At 37.1% G+C, this 24,075-nt stretch overlaps 1 protein-coding gene across 1 annotated transcript; it reads left to right on the top strand.

The window, feature by feature from the left end:
- The first annotated feature begins 15,581 nt into the window (after positions 1 to 15,581).
- Positions 15,582 to 18,989, top strand: LOC149042954 (uncharacterized). The gene is made up of 2 exons (XM_089213221.1): positions 15,582 to 15,939; positions 16,657 to 18,989. The coding sequence occupies exons 1-2, from the start codon at positions 15,589 to 15,591 to the stop codon at positions 17,479 to 17,481; spliced, it is 1,176 nt and encodes a 391-aa protein (XP_089069347.1). The 5' UTR covers positions 15,582 to 15,588; the 3' UTR covers positions 17,482 to 18,989.
- The last annotated feature ends 5,086 nt before the right edge of the window (positions 18,990 to 24,075 follow it).

Genomic DNA, 24,075 nt, shown 5'->3' with positions numbered 1-24,075 from the left:
AAATAGAAAATGACTTATCCTCACCTTGAAAACAAAAATCCCCAGGAAACAAAAATGAAATTCCGTATAAGTTCGCCAAAACTCAACAACTGAGAACAGAAATGGCCGCTGTGCAATCCACTGTGAAAAAACAACTATAAATTTCGCGGGCCTTGACAAAGTGTGGGAAATCCCACACAAAAACTGTGGTGTTGCGTCGGTGGGAGAGTATTGCAAATTGCTCTGACAAAGGGCTAGCGCTCGAAACGTCAGTCTTTTCACTCGTTACGATGGCAAATTTACGTTTTCAACTCCGTTATTAACACTAAATTACGTTAGAATCTGTGATTGTTTTTAGCTTTGCATTGCTTAGGTAGGAGATTAGCTCGAGTTTCCTGTACCAAAAATGCAAAGCTAATGCAATCCTGGCTCCCTTTTGAAAAGAAGAACAAAACTGCGTTGTAGTGGTAGTTAAATAATAATTCATGGCTTGTATGCATAAGCTATCATACAAATATGTTAAAATACGCCTTACGAACCTTTATATAAACTTATATTTGTAACACATGCAATCAATATAATTAATATAACATGGTTCTAAATTAAATTAAAAAGCCTAAAAAATTGGAATATGTTATCCTTAGGAGTTAGAACAACCAAGGGTAAAGACCAACTGGGGTCTTAGTTGCTATGCAACTAAGTTGCATAGCTTAAGTTGAGCTTAAGTTTGTTTGTATAGGACTTGATAGCTATAGAAAGGGGTAGCATAACATTTCATTTAATCGCCTGAATGCTGTTTCGTCAACTTACATACGTACTCTCAGATGTCAATTTGATTATTGTATTGAGAGCGAAAGAGACATTCGCAGTTACATGACTCGAAAACCGATCTCTTCTCCAGCCTTTAAATACATTTCAGGAGTCAGAAGGATCACAGAAGTCTACTTTCAACTTTTTACACTAAAGAAACTTTACATCTTTGGAGTCGAAGACGACTCACTTTCTATCTATTGTCAAGAAAATGAGTCCACTATGTATCTGGTCGAATGATTTAAAAAAAAGTGAGTTAATAACAAAAATGCCTTCGCTTTCTCGCCAACTAGCTTCAGTCAAAATGTTCATTTAGGAAAGTCCCTTTCGAGACAGATCTTACAACAAAAACTTTGAATTTCTCCTTCTTCTTTGCTAATTACTATCAAGCCTAGCTTGAAATTCCAGTTTTGTGTAACATTAGTGTACAGGTTTGCTTGTGAATATTATGAAAGTAAAGGAATAATTACAATTTTCATTGGAGAAACAACCATTGTTTTCGCCACAATTTTTCAACTTTTCTAATTACCAATTAGAAGGTCCCCTTAAAGCTAAAACATGATGACATAACCTCTATCGTGTTCTGTTTATGAAGTGCTTTACAACCCGCACAGGTACAAAATTGATCTAATTTCAATGATTTACGATTATTTCTGGCTTCTAAATCAAGTATACTTACTTTACAAGCTAGAGAGAAGATACGAAAGCGAAAAATTTAACCCTGTAACATTTGTGAAGGTTTTTCATTGCAAAATGATTTAATTACGCTAATTTCCATGCAAAATTACGGTTTTTGACTTATAGTATCCGTGTTCATTTTGAATTTCTGACATTTATAAATTCTTTTCCATGAGGTTTATTCAAACGGGTGAGTACTGGTTATTATCTGCTTGGCAAAAAAAACCTCACGGATGATCATTTTAGGCCTGACTGTGTGTCTCCGTTTGGGGTGAATGACTATATTAACAAAAGCAACGACTTGACATCAACAATAATGCCTGGAGAAAGAAAGTTCCTTCGGGTTGTATTCTATTTCAATGTTATTATAATTATTTCCAGTTTTTTCTAGTAGACTTTTCAATGATGAAGTCTAACCCTAATCTCCGCTTTCTCTAGTTGACGCTTTTAAACTGTAAATGGATGTCATGCAGTTTTCGATAATACATATCATTCGGTTCCTGTTCTAAATAATGATAATCTTACATAATTTTAAGGAGTATCAATGATAAAAAGAGTCCCATGTTATCATTTATGTTATCATGTTATCCTTCTAGAAAAGGGTCAGAGTTTGAGAACGACTTTACATTGTCATATTTTACCATTTTTCATACAATTTTTTAAAATTGAGTGAGACTTTATACAACGTTGGGCGATTGAAACTTTGAATGAAATATCAGTGGCCAACTAGGTTGGCTAAAACAAATTGGACAAATAACAACCGGGCCTATTGTTCGTTTTTTCTTGAAAATCTTCAAAATATCGATAAGTTGAGCGTGCAACGAACGTAAAACTTTCCATCACTTATCAATTTCAACGTGGCGCCGATGAAAGAAAAATGGTCTTCGGGGCCCATTTCCACCTGCAAGCTTAGCACGTACTGGGCGTTGGCTCATCTTAGGATTTTCCAAGCAGCAGTCGACTGATGCAACAATCATGTAAGTGTACAAGAATGAGGCCGTCCAATGTTAAAATTTGACAAAATTATTCGCAAGCGTTCCTTCGAAAAGGTTTCAGCTCTGTTTGTCCTCGGTGAGTTTTAAAAAAACCAATGTTCATCTCTGTGTCTTTAACACGGCAGCTGGTAATTTAGTGATGTAAACACCAACAGTCCAGTTGGAATTTGAAGAACTGCGCGTGATGATATGAATATCTAGCTTTGCATTCATGTTTTAAAATTTTTCCTCGGTCTTTATAAAGGCGGTTTGTATGGCGATATGGCCTCGAAGAACGCCATTTTTTGTTACAGAAAACTTAAGTTGTTTAGTCTATATTATTTAATTTACTAGACAGACGAATATCTTGAAGTGATCTACTCTGTTAAAAGTGAAATTCCTATCATGAGAACCAAATGAAACAGGCTATAGTAAATGCCTACCCCTTGCTTTAAGGCTTCTCTTTGTACGCAGCTTTTTTTCGTAACTTGTCAAAATACTGATTTTTTTTTCAGCAAAATGAGGCCGAAATCGACCCCCTTTAATGATTTATTTTAAAAATCAAAAAGCTTCGGAACATTGAGCATTAATAGTCACCGCGACAGAAGGGCTGCTATGTTCGACAGTCAAACTTGACGAGGAGTCTTAATAGTTTGAAAAACATCGCGGTTCTCACTTAAAACATCTTATAAAGCCCAAGTGTCGGTGAAAATAACAGAGATAATATCCAACAATATTCACCTCCACTTCGGTGGATGATTACTAACTGGCTCTACAGACAGAACTAATGTGTTTTTCCAGTCTACGGATACAATATAAGATCAGAATTTGTCAGTCGACTGGTCTGTATTCTATTTCTTTTCTCAAAGCTTGAAAAGAAACCAGCCATACGGTTGCGAAATTTATAGTTGTAGCGAAACTTGAGATATTTTCATTCATCGATGGAAAGAAAGCTTACTTTAAGAGCTTTCATTAACATTCTATATCCTATACTCCTGTGATAAATAATAAAATACGACCCTCTTTAAACATAAAAGTGTGAATAATACATTCCAAATCGTTCTTACAGTTGATTTTGTAGAGTACAGAGTCTCATAGGTGCATTGCTGAAAGAGGATCTTTTAACAGTTGATGTTGGGTAGAGTTTCTCTCTTTTTTATGTTGTAACATGAAACGTTCTGAGATCTCTCTTATTTTCAAAACGCTTTCTTTTTTTAATAAAGGACACACAGGAAACTCTTGAAAGTTTTACGTTTCAAGAAACACTCCTCAAACTAGGGCGATTTGATAGATGAACGTCAGTTTTTGATAAAGTTCATCGCAGTGGCTGTTTCACTGAGTTTTGATATACTTCGACATTTAGCTTTGCATTCAACGAACTGTAACCGATATACTTTTAATCAGCATTTACTGCCGTAGAGCAATTGAAACTGGTTCGTTTATTTTTCATACCATTTCCACTGCCAATATGTCTCCCTCCATTGCAATCTGGGCAATGAGGAGAAATCAGCGCAGCATCTGAGTAACAATCAACTATTTGTAAACTGTGCTCAGCTTAAGTTAAACTGTAAGGAACGTTTACGGCTCCTTCTGTAGAGCATTCCTAACACAAACCGTCGAGGAGCAATTTCGTTTGGGCTTGAATGTTTGCCTAATGTTCTTTTCGAAATTCCGCAAATAAATGATTCTGTAATGAAGGTCGACTTCGCAGCGAGACGAATACACTCTTTTCTGTTTTTCAAAACGTTTACTGACTCAGAAGAAGGTCTTAATATGGTAATGGCTCTTACGGCCGGCTAACAACTAAAATTTTGGCAATGTTATTGCTAACGGTTATTTTCTTCCCGTTTTAGTTTAAAAAAAATGTTATGGTTAATGCTTTAAGGAAAAACATTTGCCGGTTAATTTAAAAAATGCATCCATGCATTTTCCACAAATGAGGAAATGTTTGATCTCATGAAGGTTTTACCAATGGAGGTCGCTTTTAAGTAATAGACCCAAATATCTATTCATTTCGTTTCAGATTACCTAATGCTTGTCAGATGAAAAACTCATGTATCTTTTTTTTTCTTCACATTAATAGTACCATTGCTATGGGCATCGTACAATATCTCCAAGCCATCCTGTTTGTATTTTAATTTAACCCTCACCACTGTGGGACAGAAAGTAGTTAATTGCCAAAACTTCAAGTTTGCTATGGACGACGATGTCATCGATAACCAAATTCTTGAGGGTCACGTGTTTCAAAACTTGACAGTCCCCAATGCCATCCAGTATCACTTGAAGTGCAAAGATGACTGTTTGTGCGTATCCATGAATTATTTCCCTCGCTCCAAAGAAAATAACTGTGAGCTCAACGTTGCTAATAAAGACAGAAGCCAGCGGCGATGAAATGGAGGCAAGGAGGAAATTATTATGATTTGGTGAAAAGCTATACGGTGAAGGTGAGATAAAATTGTTTGTTTAATTATTTGGTCATTTATTTATGAACTTTCGTAAACAAAGTAAATTTACCAAGATGTTCAATTTCGTAAATAAAATAAATATTTCCACATGATCAAGTTTTGCGGTACTCCTTAAAAAAAACAGGTGTGTTATATGTCAGTCCGGGCCAAAGAAAATTTTGTGCATACCGTTTTGTCTGCGATATGATTGGTCTAGACAAAACCAAAACAAACTGATTTGGCTGAGAGAGGATTGGGTTCATTCTCTTCCTCGCAAACTTTTTTCTTTCGAAGGGGAGGGCAGAACAGAAGTGACTACAAATTTCACAAAGACATCATTGACTTAACCATTGCTGTATTACTGCATTTCAAACTGTAACTTTTCTACGGATGGTCTGCAATAAATGGACTACGCACGCGCTAAGCTGGCAGTTCATGATATTTTTGGTACCTGGGTCACCTGTTAGATGCACGAATATGTTAATATCCGAGGAACCTATTGTTCTAATTGCACGGCCCTGGCAATAAGCTTGAGTCGATTGTGCTCGTAAAACTGGCATATTATGCTACTAGCACTGCTCAAAATTTATGAAATTTATGCCCGAGTTATGCTCGTTTCTCTAAATTATGCTCCTGGCATCAGAATTATGCTACTTGATTTTTAAGCAAAATAAAGGCGGAACACCGGGGTAAACACAATCAAACAACTGATTACTTATCTGGTGACTGCAGCCCATTATTCTAATAAACCGATTATCAAACATTGTATCGTTGCACGTTTCCCCTGCATTTGTTCCTCAGAATCGATAAACATGCTGCTCATCATTTTTAAATCAATGGAGCTTCTTAAGGCAAAGTAAGGATGCAGAGAAATACGCTTATCAGCGTTTATTGTACTGAAGCATAACACAAGCCCGAACATGATCTTCTGGAGCATGGTCTTGCGAATCGTTGAAAGAGGAGTTAATTAATGAGACATTGCCTGAAGAACTAAAAGTGTTCGACGAGGTGGACGCCATCTTTTATCTTGGATCTCAGTCAACTCGCTAGCGAGTCATATGAGTAGGGCCTAAAACCAGGAAACGTTACGAAGACCGCAACGAATGCACCGTAAGCGCAATTCATTATTAGCAACAACATTCTAGAAACATAATTCAGTCAAGAGAGGTATATTCAATACAAAAATTACGAAAATTGTTCACATCGTGGAAGTAAAAATGTAAATTATGCCGGCAGTACTTTTCTTTGAAAAAAGTTAAAAATTATGCTCGTTTTGCCAAATTATGCTAAAAATTATGCTGGCACAATCGACTCAAGCCTATCTGGCAAGACAGGGAGAAGATGTGTCCTGGCACGTAAGGAGTTACGGTAGCATAAAGGCCGAATGTAATTTTGATGGAAAACCAGGCAGATTCGGTAAGGAAAACAATTTCGGAAAATTTAGCGACCACAATATAAATAAGGATCACCGCTGCTCGTTTTCTTCTGCTTCTAAAACGCAGCATTGGTTTGGAGCTAAATATGACGAGTAACTTCTGACGAATTCGTTTTCTTTCACAGAAAAGGAAACTCGGCTAACTAAAAACAAGAAAACATCGGAGCAAGACTAAGAACTAACATTGACATCATGTGCCTTCAATTGTGGTCCACCTTAGGAGTTGAACTTGAACTAAACGTTTAATATTTCAGGTAGTTACATTGACTCTTTATCACAGAGTAATGTAGACATGCACAAAAGCAACATCATAAGCAACCTTAAATGGACAGCGTCCATACTTTAATAGTTGAAGTAAGTACTGAAGTAGGCAGTCTGTCTACAAACACTTTTATCTGCACTTTCATCTTTTCATGTAATGTTCTGTAGATGGCACACTTACATCTTAAAAGTTATAGGTCGATTAAATTGGCCTTTCTTCACGTTCGTCGTTGAAAACGCATTTAGAGCTCACCGTTAGTATATTTATGCAAATTTTTTTCGAGCAAGCGACTAATTGTTAGTTGAAATGCTCGTGTTTAGACTCATAGATATTAAATTAATAGCGTACGCGGGGCATAGCGGTTTGTTGAGAGTTTTGAAATTTCTTTAATCTAATTATGACATGTTTTCTAGCCTTAGGGCGACATTTTCTTAACTTGGTCAATCAACAGTTTTCTCTTTACTGATAATTGGAAATTAGCTTCGGCTTCGTTAGTTTAATTGTAAGTAAAACCAAGCTTTAAGTTTAGGTTTATTGGTTTCGCCTTAAATAGTCCGTACAGTGAGGAGAAATCTCTCAAGAAATGGTATTTACTAAGTGGCAAGGGGATGCTAAGAATCCCTCCTAAGTGATAAAAATGTACAGCTTCACTTGATTTTATTATTAGGGACTTGATACATAAAGTTGAGAAGCCTGTGGATTTGCAGCGACATTACATTACACATTGTTGGACGCACTGCCGATACAGTTTCAAATGCAAATCCAACTGACCATAAAGTGAACTTTTTTGCTAATTATAAAGTTCACCATTTGAAATTCACGTTTCCGAAGTTTGAATAAATTGAGTGATAAAATTGACGATTTTACAAGCTCTTAAAGTCATTCCATTTTCCCCTCATAAATGGTATTCGGATTGCGCGGCCAAAATACCATTTGACAAAAAACCACTGACGTCACTTGGTAACAGAAGATCGAATTCAGTATGGCGAATAGTATCAAAGAAAAGTATGGAGGCCCAAAGAATAAAGATGAAGTGATTTTCTGGAAACGACGCTGTGCCAATCATGGACACTGTTGTGACGCCAGCTCCGGGAGAGTTCAGTGAGCGAAGAAAGAGACAAGTAAGATTCGAGTCAAGCAATTGATGGACCTGAATTAAAGTTACATGAAGTCATTGTTTTTTGTCCTTGATTTCCTGTATGGGTCTTTTCTTCTTCTTTTTCTTTTTTTGTTTTTTTTTTTTTAATAAATGAATCCAGGGATATTACCCGTCAAACTCAGCCTCAAACCAGTGCTGCGCAGTAGAAGAATTTGATAACGTGCAGCTGAGTCGGATTCATATTGTTTTCTCTCTACTTTGGTTGTAATGGAAAACGCGGAGTCTGGAGTGCGGAGTGTGGAAAATGAAGAGTGTGGAAATGAGGATTGTGGAAAACGAGAAGTGTGAAGAATGGGGGTATGAAAAACGTGGAGTGTGAAAAATGAGGAAAGAAACCTTAGCATAAGAACAGAAAAGACTTAATTTCTGAGGTCTCATCAGAGCAATAGCTTTAACACTATCGTTTCATTCCAGTTATTTTGATTTATTAGCGTTTTGTATGATGAAATTGTGTTCGGTGTACAGTAACAGAATGTGAAGTAAACATTTCGAAGGTAACGTACTATGCAGTTACAGGATCTTATCATATCACTCTCCGTGTTATGTAATTTCTACTGCCATTTTGTTGGTTATAATCATAGCCGCTGTAGCTTTTAAAACCTTTTTATTCCAGTTATAAGTATTTGTTCGTGTTTCGATGGTTAATAGATCTCAAGATAAATTGTGTATACTGTAACCAAATCCGAAAGAAAAGCTTTCAGACTTAATATGTCACCATATAGGGCACAATTCGTGGTTGAAGAATTTTCCGATTCAAAATCTCTTGCAGAGCAAACCAACCAGGGGACGTTTTTTAGTTCATGCTTAAAATCAACCTTGTTTTCAGGTAACTTCTTCATCATTTGCCACTTTTAGGGTTCCGATTTTGCAGGGCCAGTGTTTGCCAGCGGCATCACACACAGTCTTCCAGAAAGGCTTAGAGTCTTTGGACTCGACAAATCTTTCCTTCCGATAAAAAGCCTCTTCTTTATGCCTTGGCTTTGTTACCTCGTTTCTTACATGTCTATACCTAGCCCAGGTGTGTGCCAGGTGTGAGAGGAACCATCACAGGCTCTCAGTAGTTTGTATCTGTTGTTCATAGCTTTACATATTTCTGAATTTATCCAAGGCAAAGAGAACTTCTTAATTTTGACATCACGTGGAGAGACATAATCATCAAGGATATCCCTGTACATACTTTCCCACGCCCAGCTGATGTCATTAAACACAGAACAAACGCACCAGGAGACGTTTTTTAGTTAATGCTTAAAATCAACCTTGTTTTCAGTTAACTTCTTGTAACTGTAAACTTTCTTCAAAATAGGTCGTTCGTTTTGTTTCTTTAACATAAAAACAACAAAAACAAACTTGTAATCGGAAATATTGTAACCAAGAACATCAGATGTAAAAATTTTAGGAAAATTATTGGTCAAATCAAATCAAGACGGGTACTTGAGGATTCAGCAATTCTCGTGGAAGTTGAAGGCCTGACAAATACGTTTTAGCGTAGAACTATTGCAATTGGGAGAGAGCTGATCAGCGTTTAAGTCACCAGCTATCACAACATTTTTCTTTGTGAGCCACTTTTTTTCCATAACACTGCGAAATTCGTCAAAGAAATCAGAACGGTCAGGAGGTCTGTACACACAACCAACAGGCAGTCGCTGAGAGAATGCACATACTTCAATCCAGATAGCTTCAAGATTAGAACATCATACTTTATGAACCGCACACAATTTAAATCATCCTTAACATAAATAGCAATTCCTCCACTAGCTTTTCCATAGCGATCTCTTCGTAACAGTTGATATCCAGCAATAAAAATCTCGGGTCAGTGGTGACCTAAGATATAGACTGCAGTGGGCTTAATTAAGTTCATCAACGATAAGTACTGTACATCCTTTAGGAGTCGAACCCTATTGAGAAATCACTCTTTGTTTAATAGAGCAGTTGAATTTGTAGGATTATAGTGTTTTTCTGTCGGTTAGATTATACCGTAACAATATAAAAAAAACCGCACTCCGCACCCCGCATAACCCCATACTCTCTGAAATTGTTTTGGTAGTTGACTTCACCTGGCCTTCCATCAAATTCACATCCTCTTATTCTGCTATTGTAACCCCGTCGTGCCAAGACTTATGGGGATCGCTGTATTGTCAAGCTGGTGCAGTTAAGAAATTACTTCCTCAGATGTTGATATATTCATTAATTCAGCTGACATTTACACCATTCGATATATAGTCGTTACAATGTCCACTCCATTTCATCGTTACTTTGAGTCATAGCAAAATTGTTACCAAACCCTTTGCCCACAAAAATGTCCTTCTTGCCCAAGGAGATCGATTGTATCAATGCCGATACAAAGCCAGGTTCTGACTGCAAGTCACAGTGAGCAGAAAACCGTTAATTGTTTGAATCGAACATGTCGTACTTTCCCGATGTCGAGGCACCGTTGTTAGCTATGTCTCTGCATTTTTCTCTCACACTACTGACCAGAGTATGTGTTAGGACAGGTACAGTTAAACTTGGTGCTTTGAGTATCCCAAATCTCCCGACATACCCCTCCATTGAGACAAGGATTGGTGCGGCAGCACCTGTTGTTGCATCGATGCCTCTCAGAAATGTATTTGTCTCCACCCTACAGTAATATTAAAGTTTTATTAGCTTACTACGCTTTTTCATAAAAGGCTCATAAAATTGCGTGCGCCCAACGACAAATTGAGTTGAAGAAAGAACGAGTAAATGAATGAAGTCTGAGATGTGACTTAAATAGGTAGCTCATGCTAGATATGTATATTCCGTTATTGGCTTGTGAACTGGCTACAAACAGCGTTTTAGTGTTATTTCCATTTCGTTCACCTAAAAACAATAGTTCGTTTAAAGACATGCTCTAATTACTTTATAAAATGCCAAATTGCGTGGCTCAGGCTTAATTACAGGGCGGTGTTCACTGAAAAACGTGACGTAGATTAAGACGTTTTAAGAGAAATTTTTCAAAAAACGTCTGACCGTTTTAATCCGAGCTAACAACATTTTTTTAATTACAATAATTATCATAAACAACAGATCTCGAACTCTCCTATTCATGCATTTATAATGAAAAGTAATTATCAGCGCATAAAGTTTCGCTTTACTCAGGTAAGGAGTTTTCCAACAAGGTCGCTGGTCTATAAAAGTCTTGTGACAATTTGGTGTCTTGACTGCATTGCAACAGCGTAATCATTCTATGGCTGACATTTCGCGAAAAGTTAGAGGATCTATGTCACAAATTACTGTTACGTAAAAAAAGATATGAAAATGTAATTTCATATTCCAAATAGCATAGCCGCATACGAAATTCACGCTTATCATTTCTCAATTCAAATTTTTTCTTACCTCAGGCAGACTCGAGTTGGAGACTCGCGCTTTCTCACGGATGAAAGAAAAGAGAAAAGAGAGATTTATAGGCAAGCAGTGAATTGTCGAACAAGCTCGAAAAAACAAATTAAAAACAAAAAAACAACCAAAAAAACAAACCAAAAAAAAAACTGATGTATAAGCTTAAAAATAAACTTTGAAGGAGACTATAAACGCTCTGTTATTCAGAACCGATTTATTCTTACCCATACTCAAAACGAACACAAAAATCTTGCTGTTTGATCTCAGTGCTGCTTTACTTCTCTTAATTTTCATTTCAAAATCTTTAAGCCGTGGAAAGGCTAATAAAAAATTAATCACACCTTCTCCTTTAAAGACTCAGAAAAAAAAAGGAAAATGAAAATTATTCGCGCCATTAAACAACCTGAAAGTGTACCCCTACATTTTCTGATCCAAATATCAGCCTATGTTTGTTGTACAATGGGCACAAAAAGACACATAACCTTTCAAAACAGGCTCGTATTTACAGTTCACTCATATTTAAGCAAACTGTTTTTCCATATCCTGACTCAGCCATAAAAATTAATCAAATAAAATGTTTCGAATACAAAGTTCCTCTTCATTTTGAGAAAGATATTTGCCTTCAAAGTTACTGAAAGTCGATTAGTTTGAAAAGGTTTCGTAACAATTCTAAAACCTTATGACAAAGTACACATGTCTACTGAAAGAAACAACATCTTCGTTTAGCCACATTTTTATTCTTAACAACACTTTGAATAAACGGTCAGAATTATCTATCTTATTATTTAGAAAGGTCCTTTCAGAGGTATAAATAGTTAGTCTTTAATAATTGACAAACCTTGATAAACACGCACAAGATAATTATAGAATTCATAACAGTCTTTTGTTTCTTTAGGCCAAACGTTAGAAGAGTGATGCTTATAGGAGCGTAAAGATCGATATTACTTCTTAAAGTTAAGAAATTTAAATTCAAATTTTAAAGTCAAGAAATTTTATCTGTGAGCCCCTTTATCAGCGTTCAGCCAAAATTAAAAAGCAGGAGCCGGATCGACCATTATTGATAATTCATGTTAAATTTTCACCTGCCTTTTCAAGGCTATTTAACAGCAGCAAAATTAATTCCTTTGTGGAAACGTACGAAACTGTGATCTTTTAAATTAAAAGGGTGTTGGCGATCTCGTCTGTTCGTCTCTGATCTCTGACGCTTCTTGTTGTGAAATTACTTGTTTTGTTTGTGATCACTACCATTACGACGGTAAGAAAGAAGATGAAACTCTACTTGTTTTTTAGCTATTAAGACACTTTTGTGGAGAGTTAAAAGAAAATAAAAAAAAAGGCTATTCAACTGATTCGCACTCAACTCCTCTTTGGAAACGTACGAAAATATTGCGCAGAAATTTTTTCCTTTTAATTGTGGGAAAATAACTTTTGGCACCCAGCTGTAAGTATCTTTATTTTGGTGATGGCAACCTCCATTCTTTGTTTATGCTCTCTTCCGTTTCTAATTATGAAGTTTAATTGTATTCAGTGATAAAAAGGTGAAAGTCTTCACTGCGTATCGAGGAGCGAAGCCAAAATTGGAAAAGACAGAGGGGGCCGGAAAGAGGAGGTAAGTTGAAATAATTTATATTTGGACAGCCAGCTCAACAAGATAATCTAGATAAAAACGTTACCATAACTGTTTGCGTTTAAGCATCCAATGCCAGCCGAATGACCAGTTACGTAGGGAAATTTTCGCAGGACTTCAACAACGGCGGAGTAGAAAGCTTCAGGTCACCAATTCAAACAAAAGTACACTCAAGGTACATTATAAAAGGGATAAATCTTAAGATGAAATAATATCACGGTTTATCTTTTAAATTAGTAGAGTGATTTTACAGAAAATGCTAGGTGCAAGCATCATTTTCTTACCCATAATTCTTCTCAAGGAAAACTGTGAGACGCTATGCAAAGTGCGAAAAGGGATTTGACGCTGAATTTACTCAAGTCACTCCCTAAACACGAAGTGCACTCTAACCCTTAGCTATAATTATTATGAATTTTCCATAGGAAGTTGTAGACTGAAGAAATCATATCAACAATAAATTGTTTTGGAAAGAAACAGTATCTAACCAATTCATGTTTACATCTAGGTTTAAGTGTGATTCATCAGACATCGTTCACGACACATATGCCGGCTTGAAAACTTTCTTACATCAGATGACTTCCTATCTCAAAAATCGATATATTTTACGCAACTTTTCGCGACAAAATGGGTGGAAAACATTTGGTCAGAAAACTTTAGTATTTTTGTTGCATGTCATGTATGTGAGAGTTTTCGCGCACATCTGAAGCATCTGGTATTTTCGAAAAGGTTGTGTTTGTTTATCGCATGTTATATACATTATGGCGAAAGATCACAGTGCTTTAGTAGCACAGTAGTCCAGTATTGAATGTCTAATTCAATGTCATTGAGTTACTTTTGGTAAGTAGTTTTTATAAATGTTGTCAGCTGTCTTGGGACTCCAACTTTTGTTAATTTTTTTTTTAAGACACATGTTTCCAAAATAGTGTAGTTGTTCTCCAATTCTCTTTTTTTTTTGCGTCGCCACAAGCCAAAAAATGATTTTTGGCTAGATCAGCGATCGAAAGTGTGAATTTCACAGATTTTGTCTAGCGCACAGCGATTGCAATAATGTGGCTCACGGGATTCCATCTTGCTAGAAGTTACAAGATGTATTCAGTTGGCACACAGACAAAATATGGAAACTTCACCTGAAATATTTTTCAAACCAGCGTGATCAGAGGAGACCCTTCTCTTCGACCTTAATTTGAATATCGACCTTAATTTGAATATCGACCTTAATTTGAGTATCAAAAATTCGCCTATTTGTTCAAAAGAATTCTCAAAATGCAGGCGTAAATCGGGCTAAAAAGGCATGTCAGTGAATAGCTTATAGACCAATGATGTTACCGATTGCCTCAAACCCGCGGTTATATCTCTAATTTTCATCCACCAACATCTTAAAACAACGCAAATCCATAAGTTTAATTTTCTCAATTGCGCTCGTGTCAAAGATTATTTGCATAATTCTGAAAATTTACTAAGATCTCCTTTGGAATGTTGAATCTGCGTTTTTTTATCTTTTACGCTAAGGATTTTAGGTTTTCATAACAACTGAATGGAGGTTAGATGCCGAGTTGTCCTAAAACGTTGCGTAAACGTGATCGATCGTGACGCTAGAGCGCTTGCGTGACTTACAAAGTAAATAAATGTGATTATAACGGGCCTTCTCGATAATCTTCGTTGAAACATCAGGTCATCAACTACGCACAGTGTGAAAAAGATCAAAATTAAAGAATAAAATTTGGCACTCTGGTCAGACATTAAAATACGTTACAGCGTTATTTACAAAACAACAGGCATGTACTTCGAAGGAATTCTTGCAGTTTCTCCCGAGATTTGCACACGGAACAGGATGAACTGGCCCTCCCTTCTGCAAATTTGTTTCCATTATAAATGATTAAACGCTGTTATGGAACACAGCGGTTTTGAGTGACAAACTCAACATTTCCCTGAGACCATCAAAATCAACCTGATGTATTGCGTGACGTGTTATGCTAATTTTTCCCTTGTCAAATACCTGTTTCGTTGGTTATAAAAAGTGAGACCAAAACTAGTTAATGTGACGAGTTAGAATCGAAAGTTATTAAAATAAACTGAAGAATTTTACATTTGACAGATCTTTTTATCTTTTAAAATGTTTACTCGATTTATGGAAAGTAAAGATTGTGGTGGCTGCGGGTACTTCAACCATGATTTCTCTCTTGGAATGCCGGGACAGCGTGTCGATCGTGTCATTCGGATTACTACCAGCTATCTAGCAAAACCGTAGAGTAAAAGTTAATTTTGTCTCGTTCCGATCATTCTAGCCTCGAAATGGAAAAATAAGCTTAGGTTAAACTGCAGGGAACGTTTACGGCTCCTTTTGGGGAGTATTCCTTGCAGAAACCATCGAGGAGAAATTTCGTTTGGGCTTGAATGTTTGCCAAGTCTTCTTTTCGAAATTCCGCAAATAGGTGATTCTGTAGTGAAGATCGACTTCACAGCGAGACGAATGCACTCTTTTCTGTCTTCCAAAACGTTTACTGAATCAGAAGAAGGTCTAAATATGGTAATGGCTCTTACGGCTAACGACCAAAATTTGGCAATTTTTTTGCTAACGATTATTTTCTTTCCGTTGCAATTAAAAAAAATATATTATGGTTAACGCTTTAAGGGAAACAATTTCATAGTTAATCAGAAAAATGCATCCATGTATTTTTCTGATTAACTAACTATGCATTTTCCACAAATGAGCAAATGTTTGATATCATGAAGTTTTATCAATGGAAGTCGCTTTTAAGCAAGAGACCGAAATATCTATTCATTTCGTTCCAGATTACCCCATGCTTGTCAAAGGTAATAATCATGTATCCTCTTTTTTCTTCATATTAATAGTGCCATTGCTATGGAAATCGTGCAATACCTCCAAGTCATGCTGTTTGTATTCAATTTGACACTCTCCTCTGTGGCAAAGAAAGCGGTAAATTGTCAAAACTTCAAGTTTGCTATCGATGAAGATGTCGTCCATAATCACATTCTTAAGGGTCACGTGTTTCAAAGATTAACAGTGCCCAATGCCATCCAGTGTCACTTGAAGTGCAAAGATGACTGCCTGTGTGTATCCATGAACTATTTCCCTCGCTCCAAAGAAAATAACTGCGAACTTAACGTTGCTAATAAAGACATGGAGCCAGCGGCGATGAAATGGATGCAAGGAGGAAATTATTACGATTTGGTGAGGAGCTACACGGTGAAGGTGAGATACACTGTTCATTTAATTCCTTATTCATTTATTTATCAACTTTCGCAAATAAAATAAATATTCCCACATGATCACGTTTTCTGGTACTCCTTAAAAAAGAGGTGTGTTATATGTCAGTCCGGGCTAAAGACAATTTTGTGCACACTGTTTTGTCTGCGATATGATTGGTCTAGACAAAACAAAAACAAACTGATTTGGCTAAGAGAAGATTGGGTCCATTCTCTCTCTCGGAAACTTTTTCCTTAACGGCTATGTTGTAATGCGAAGGGAACAGCAGAACAGAAGCGACTACAAATTTCTTAAAGACATCACTGACTTAACCATTGCTGTATTTTTGCATTTCAGATCTAATTTTTAGGGACATTTCATCTCCATTCTGGCACCCCGCTATGTGTTGCACGCATATGTACTTTGCTCGCACTGTTTGTTATCAATTCGATCCGATTCCGGTGAGAGGAATTTCAATCTTAATCGTTGTAAGACCGACAGAGCGGCAACAAGTTTCATAAATATGTGTTGCAGAAACAGTTTGTACAATTAATTAATGTGAAGTTACGCTATTCAGTTTTATCTGCAATGTGATTTTAATAAAACACAGTCTATCTACAGTCTATCTATCTATCTGAGATTTGTCGATGGTTGCTCAAAAGTACATGCCAACCCAATTCGATGAGCATGGTGAGCTAAAAAATTATTTTAATCTTGCTGTAGGGTGGAGACAGATACGCACCAGAGAAGCATTATTGCATCAACGGATGCTGCCGCACCAATCCTTGTCTCAATGGAGGGGTATGTCAGGAGATTTGTGACACTCACAGCACCAGGTTTAACTGTACCTGTCCTAACACATACTCTGGTCAGCGGTGTGAGAAGAAGATGAAACATCCGAGAAGCTGCAAAGACATAGCTAAGAACGGTGCCTCGACATCAGGAAAATACGACATCTCAAATTCAGACAATGAACGGTTTTCTGTTTATTGTGACTTGCAGTCTGAACCTGGCTTTGTATGGACGTTAATACAATCGTTTTCCTTTTCCAAGAAAAATGCCTTCAATTATGCAGGGTTTGGCAAAAACCTTGAGATTGATATTGAAGAGGGGGAAGTAAATTGGAACGAGTTCCGACTATCCTTATCACAGATGCAGTATCTTGCTAATCACTCCACGCATCTGAGAGCAACTTGTAACTTTTCTACGGATGGTCTGCAGTATACGGACTACGCACGCGCTAAGCTGGGAGGTCATGACATTTTTGGTACCTGGAACACCTGCCAGATGTACGAATATGTCAATATCCGAGGAATCTATTGTTCTAATTGCACCGCCCTGACAAGAGAGAAGGAAGATGTGTCCTGGCACATAAGGAGTTACGCTAGCATAAAAAAGGGATGTGAATTTAATGGAACACCAGGTGGAGTCTCCGGTGAAAACAATTTCGGAAAATTTGACAAAAATGTCTCAAATCCGGATCACCGCTGCTTGTTTTCTCCTGCTTCCACAACGCAGCATTGGTTTGGAGCTAAATGTGACGAGTAACCTTTTTGCGAATTTATTTCCTTTCACAGAAGAGGAAAGACAGCCAACTGAAAGTAGGAAAACATCGGAGCAAGGCTAAGAACTAACAATGACATCAAGTGCCTCCAATTAGGAGTTGAACTTGAACTAAACGTTTAATATTTCAGATAGTTACACTGACCCTTTTTCATAGAGGAATGCAGACATGCACAAGAGTGACGTCATAAGCAACCTTAAACCTTAGATACACAGTGTCCATATTTCAATAATTGAAGGAATTAGGCGGTCTCTTAACAAACACTCTTCACCTGCACTTTCATCTTTTCATGTAATGTTCAATAGATAATACACTTACATCTAAAAAGTGAAAGGTCGATAAAATTGGACTTTTTTTATATTCGTCTTTGAAAACACATTTAGAGCTCACCATTAGTAGATTTATGCTAATTATTTTCAAGCAAGTGAGTAATCGTAAGTTGAAATGCTTATGTTTAGATTCAGAGATGTTTAAATACCTCCGTACGCTATTAATTTAATAATGACATGTTTTCTCGTCGTAGGGCGACAATTTCTTGACTCGGTCAATCAACCGTTTTCTCTTAACTTTTACTTTACTTTTCTTTTATTTGAAAATTAGCTTCGGCTTCGTTAGTTTGATCATTTGTAAAACCAAGCTTTAAGTTTAGGTTTCTTGATTTCGCTTTAAAAATCCGTACAGTAAGGAGAAATGGTATTTACTTAGTGGCAGTGATATTAGTAATTTCTCCTTGGTGATAAATATGTACAGCTTTGCTTGATTTTAATATTAGGGACTCGATACATAACTGTGAGAATCCCTCAACAGCCTCTCTTTGACAAGGACTAAGGTACTTAACTGCTTCGTTAGGATCACTGCTTACTTAATAACATTGCACATTTGTTCTTGGAACAATTTTTGAAATGTTTAAAATGTAGGAGATGAAGTAGGTATAGTAGTTGGAGCAGGTGTTTGTCAAGAGAAGCACCAGTGAAGTGTAGACGTCATTCAGGATTGTTGTACATAATGTGAGACATCATCTTATTTTCCCCTCAAAAAAGGTATTTTAATTGCGCGGCCAAAGTACCATTGGACAAAAAACCGCTGACGTCACTTTGGTAACATAAAATCGAATTCAGTCGAATTCGGCAACGAGGGCGATATTGTGTTGCTGGTGCCCCGGTTCTGACCAGCAAAGCTGTCACAATAGATCTTTCCGGCACCGGGCATAGAATGTTTCAGTTCCCGAACTATCCACATTGTGAGAGGAAAATAGATGAAATTTGTCTGCAGACAAAGACACGATCGTAACGATCCAACTTGGTCGTAAACGTCGCTTTGTTGGGCAAATTTTGAAGAATTATGCTATGAGCAAAACTTGTCCATATTAAACAGCATGATGGAGGCCCAAGGGATGAAGATGAAGCGCTTTTTGAGAAACGACACTGTACCAACCAGAGACACTAATTTGTGCGTGGTGTAAATTAAATTTGAGTGTTTCTGTACCGTTTCCTTAAATTGTTTTTCTATTTTTTTTCTCTTTGCGTACTGATACTGCTTAAAAAAGTCATTCCAAACATTCAGCTTCTTTAATATACAAATAACCTAAAAGAAACCCAGTTGAAATATCATTAAAGGTGGCGGATACAAAATTAAGGAGGTTGAGTGACGTAATTTCCAATGGGACTGTTTCTTAGTTTTTGAACCTTTGCATTTGTGGACTCCTTTATAGAGAGTTCAGCCAAAAATAAAGAGCTGGAGCCGGATCGACCATCATTCATAATTCGTGTTCAACTGCCTCTTTTAACTGTAAAAAAGTCAATTCCTCTATGGAAACGAAGGAAAATTTCCAATAGCGAGAGAATGAGTTTTGTCACTTAGCTGTAAGTATTTATATTTCTGAATGAAAGACAATTTAAAGATTAAAAGGCTATTGGCGATCTCCTTTGTCTGTCTCTGGTCTCTACCGCTTCTTGTTGTGAAATTACTTGTTTTTTTTTGTGATCACTATTCTAAAGATAATTAAAAGACACATTGCGACGTATATCCTTCCACGAATTTAAAAAAAAAAAAAAAAAAAAAAAAAAAAGTTAAACTCCTTTTTTTTTTTAGCTATTAAGACACTTCTGAGGAGTACTAAAAGAAAAAAAAGGGCTTTTCAACTGAATCACACTCAACTCCTCCTTGGAAACATACGGAAATACCGCGGTCAATTTTTTCCTTCTAATTGTGGAGACAATAAGCTTTGACATCCAACCGTAAGTATCGATCTTTCTCGATGAAAAACACCTCATGACGAGCTCTTTTCATTGTTTCTGGTCCTTCTAGTTTAATTGTTTTGAGTGATATAAAGGTGGAAGTATTTGCCTCATATTGAAGAGCAAAGCAAAAATTGGAAAAGTCAGAGGAGGCATCCTGGCACATCAGGGTTTGTGGTAGCATTGAGAGGGGATGTGAATTTCATGGAGGAGCAGGAGGACTCATCAACAAGGAAGACAATTTTGGGGAGTATGGCTGCAACGATAGCAATCAGGATCACCGCTGCTCGTCTTCTCCTGCTTCCACAACCCAGCACAGGCGTTGAGCTAAATATGATTTATGACTTTTTGTGGATTCATTTTCTTCTTTAGAAAAGGGAACTCAGCCGACAAAATACCACTCTGAGAAACCATTAGAGCAAGGCTAAGAACAAACAATGACATCATATATATGCTTTCAAATGTGGTCCTCCTCAGGAGTTGAACTTGAACTAAACGTTAAATATTTCAGATGGTCAGAGGAATGTAGACAAACACAAGAGCTACGTCGTAGGCAACCTTAAATACTCAGCATCCATATCTTAATATTTAAATTTTGCGTTTTTAGGCGGTCTCTCTACAAACGCTTTTTACCTTGACTTTCACTATTCAAGTCATGTTCCATAGATAACACTATTACATTTTAAAAGTCAAAAGCTCGATAAAATCGTCTTCTTTCACATTCGTCGTTGAAAAGTCGTCTACTTTCAATCTTTGAAATCTTTTGTTCAATGAGAAAAAATCTAAGTATGAATGAAATAAAAACTTCATATCATGGAAAGTGCGATGCATCAAAATACTTATTCATTCGTTGCGCTCACTTGTTCATTTTTTTTGTGGTGTATCGCAACCCGTGAATAAAACTCGTTCGTACGCACTTTCCATGGAATAGTCTCTATGTATTCGAGATAGTTGGGGGTGAACATGCAAAATCATAATCCTATTCTGACTCGTAGTGTTCTCTATTGGACAAGAGCTGCCAGATTTCGGTCCAAAAACACGGTAACTCCATACTCTGAATGGCTACATTGTACATGCGTGGGTGGCCGATTAAAATGCCCAGAATTATCTGGAATCCAGTTCAAACGCACGCAACATTGACGTGTTAGTCGAAAATGGTGGATGAAAGCCTCTGAATTGGCTGAAAACCTCAATTGATGTAGGGCCCGACAGATTGACGTAAACCGATCCGCAAATAGGGACTTTAGGGACGACGGCGAGCGGAAGTTTAAAATATTTGCTGGCACATTTCCGGTAGCCGGTGCGCGAAGTTTTCCACCGTAGCTGTGTTGTCTGCGACGTCAAAACGAAGTGTTTGTCTTTTGTCTAAAACGTAAGTTAGTTTCTTTTACTTTAAGGTCATTTCAAATGAACTTATCGTATATTTTCAATATATAATGAACTGTCAACATTTTTCCTAACTTGTGACAAATGTAAATGGTTGTAGAACTCATTCAAAGACGAAAACTGACTGAAGTTTCTTTCTCCTTCTAAACAGCTTCAAAAGTTCGTGACTCAAATAGGCTGAAATGGAGACGAGTTCAAATAAGACAGTCCAGTAAGTTGTTTTCAGTTCATATTCGTAATGAGTATTAAAACTAAACAAGGAATTTAATCTGGATAATTTACCCGAGTTTGTTTAAACAGAGCCAATGATCTCAAGTGATTCATTATCGTGATTTTATATTATTTTTCAAGTATAAAGGTGCATCGATATTACCGGATATACATATAGTTTCAACAACATCTGTTCGCCCGCAAATCTTTCTCGAAGGACTCAGGTTAATTAAGGCCTGGGTCAAAAATGATTTTCGCCTCCAGTGCCCCCCCCAGCAAGGTTCGCGGAATTCGCGTGGACTGCGCGAGTAACCATAGTTACTTGGAATCAAGATCGCGTAGTTCGTGAACGGCATCCGCCATTTTGAAGTGTCGGCTTTGCATTGGTTTTTCCCATCTTCGCTGGTGAATCCGACAATCTAGAGGAAGACATCAAAAGAAGGTAATAACATTTTCTTTGCTATCTTCATTTCCTCAAAAAATGGCATGATATCGCTATCTTAAAGCCAAAGAGAACCCTTTTGAACCTACGAAGACTTCTAAACACCGCACTCAACATGTTCATTGATTTCACTGCAAATACAATGCAACGTGAATTTATAATATAGCGCTCATTTCTAGAGCTCAATAGCGTTTTACAGTGTTTGTAACTTTTGCATAGAAAAAAGTACTATGTTTTGTAACAAATGCATAGAAAAAAGTTTCATTGTGGATATACCATTCAATTTTGAAATTAAATTTAGCTTGATAAATCCTCTATCACATCATGATGTGTAAACTTATGGTGTTTATTTAACAAATAGAGAAGCCTTGACTGTGCTCTGTTCTGTTATAAAGCACGCAGGAAGCGGCTAGAGCACGAAAGAAGTGTAGGGAGAAACACGAGACGTAGTCGAGTGTTTCTTCCCACTTCTTGAGTGAACCACTATCATGACCAGCTCCCAGTTGGCTTGTTAGCTCAGTTGGTAGAGCGCTGCACCGGTATCGCAAAGGTCATGGGTTCAAATCCCGTACAGGCCTGAATTTTTTTCAGGCCTTATTTTCACTACTGCCTAAGTAGTGCATATCACTGCGAGGATCACTTTCATTCATGTCTTTATCCGCAGTTCAAATATATGACTTTCATATATTCTTAACCGTATATTCATCACTTCACGGGTTTATTTAGAACCACTATCATGACCAGCTCCCAGTTGGCTTGTTAGCTCAGTTGGTAGAGCGCTGCACCGGTATCGCAAAGGTCATGGGTTCAAATCCCGTACAGGCCTGAATTTTTTTTTTTCAGGCCTTATTTTCACTACTGCCTAAGTAGTGCATATCACTGCGAGGATCACTTTCATTCATGTCTTTATCCGCAGTTCAAATATATGACTTTCATATATTCTTAACCGTATAATAAAGAATCCGTTAAATTCCCTATGTATTACTTTCAATTTTCAAAACAAACTTTATTTCCAAAGCGAACAACAGTGCCGTCAGCATGCTCTATACTCTCATAGAGCACGCTACAATAAGCCAATCAGAATCCCTCTTAGAATGGTTCAAATAATCTGATTGGCTGTACAAGACAAAAGCTGTCAAAAGTGTCAAACCATCAAAGTTCACACTCGGCGATAGTTTTCAAACTAAAATAATTCGGCAGGTCGAATTTAACGCTTTTGCCTGAAGTTTTTAATTCAGAATCTTGAAGTGAAATGTTCAGTGAACTTCAGCCGAATTGTGGCTCATAAAAACTCGCGGGTTTTTTCACATGACAAGGTAGAAAACAAACTGTTCAAGGCGAGTGTTTTTTAAATGAACGACAGCCGAATTCACCGGAACATGAAGATCGCTCGGGATGACAGCGCCGCAAAACTCGGCTGCAGTGACTGAAGTGACTTTCCACTCAACACATTGGAAAGGATATCAGAGCGAGCTCTTATTTTTTCACTCGAAGGGCGGCATGATAAGTGAACCGCGATGGACTTCAGCATGATCATATTTGCTCAGACACCGTCATGATTAGTATGAATTTTAACAATTATGCCAGTTTGGTTATATTTTTCATCATTTCTGTTTTCTTCTGTTTTGTTTTTTAACTCTGAACTTTATATACTATACGAGTGTTGGCTGTATTTGATTTTCGTTACCGTACGTAAGCTTGCAATCTAACTGAGCGTGAAAATCTTTAAAACTCGGAATGTCTATTTTGTTTTTCCTTTGAGGATTTTCGTATCTGCCCACGTTTTAATAACGTAAATAACGTCGCCTGGTATGTTTACAAACCTTTCTTTGGTTCTTCTGTTACTACTTGCCGGCTCGCTTTTTCCGAAATTTCACTTTCAATTATCGGAAAAAAGCTAAAAAGAAGTCCTGGAAAAGGTCAAACATGGTACAATTTGGCAGATGGCGTGACAGCTTTAGCTCAGTTCTATGCTCTATACTCTCATAGAGCACGCTCTTTCAACCAATGACAGCGCGCGTTATATCCGAACTTTATTATAACAAAATTTAGGCTTTTAAATGCTTTGGAAACAATTTCTCCAAGAAGCGGATGAATTTACTGACAAACGTAATCCCCCAAAGCAGTTGTTAGGTAAGTTTAATTGCTGACATGTAAGATGCAGATTGTCTTGTCATAAATTGTTCCTTGAAAACTAAGAGGAAAAGAGCTGTACTAATGTGTGTTAGTTTATTCCGAGGTTCCTTACTGAATTTCTATAAATATATAATAATAATAATAATTTTAATTACTCACACAGAAAA

The sequence above is a fragment of the Pocillopora damicornis genome, chromosome 7 (genome assembly GCF_964200805.1).
Source record: "Pocillopora damicornis chromosome 7, jaPocDami1.2, whole genome shotgun sequence".
NCBI classification, from domain to species: Eukaryota; Metazoa; Cnidaria; class Anthozoa; order Scleractinia; family Pocilloporidae; genus Pocillopora; species Pocillopora damicornis.
The sequence above is the reverse complement of the archived record's forward strand: the minus strand, read 5'-3'. Positions and strand labels throughout refer to the sequence as shown.

Bases quoted from the DNA above. Each gene is read 5' to 3' on its own strand.
- LOC149042954 (XM_089213221.1), top strand. From the start codon at position 15,589: ATGGAAATCGTGCAATACCTCCAAGTCATGCTGTTTGTATTCAATTTG. The intron at 15,940-16,656 runs GTGAGATACACT...ATCTTGCTGTAG, and splicing joins TGAGGAGCTACACGGTGAAG to GGTGGAGACAGATACGCACC.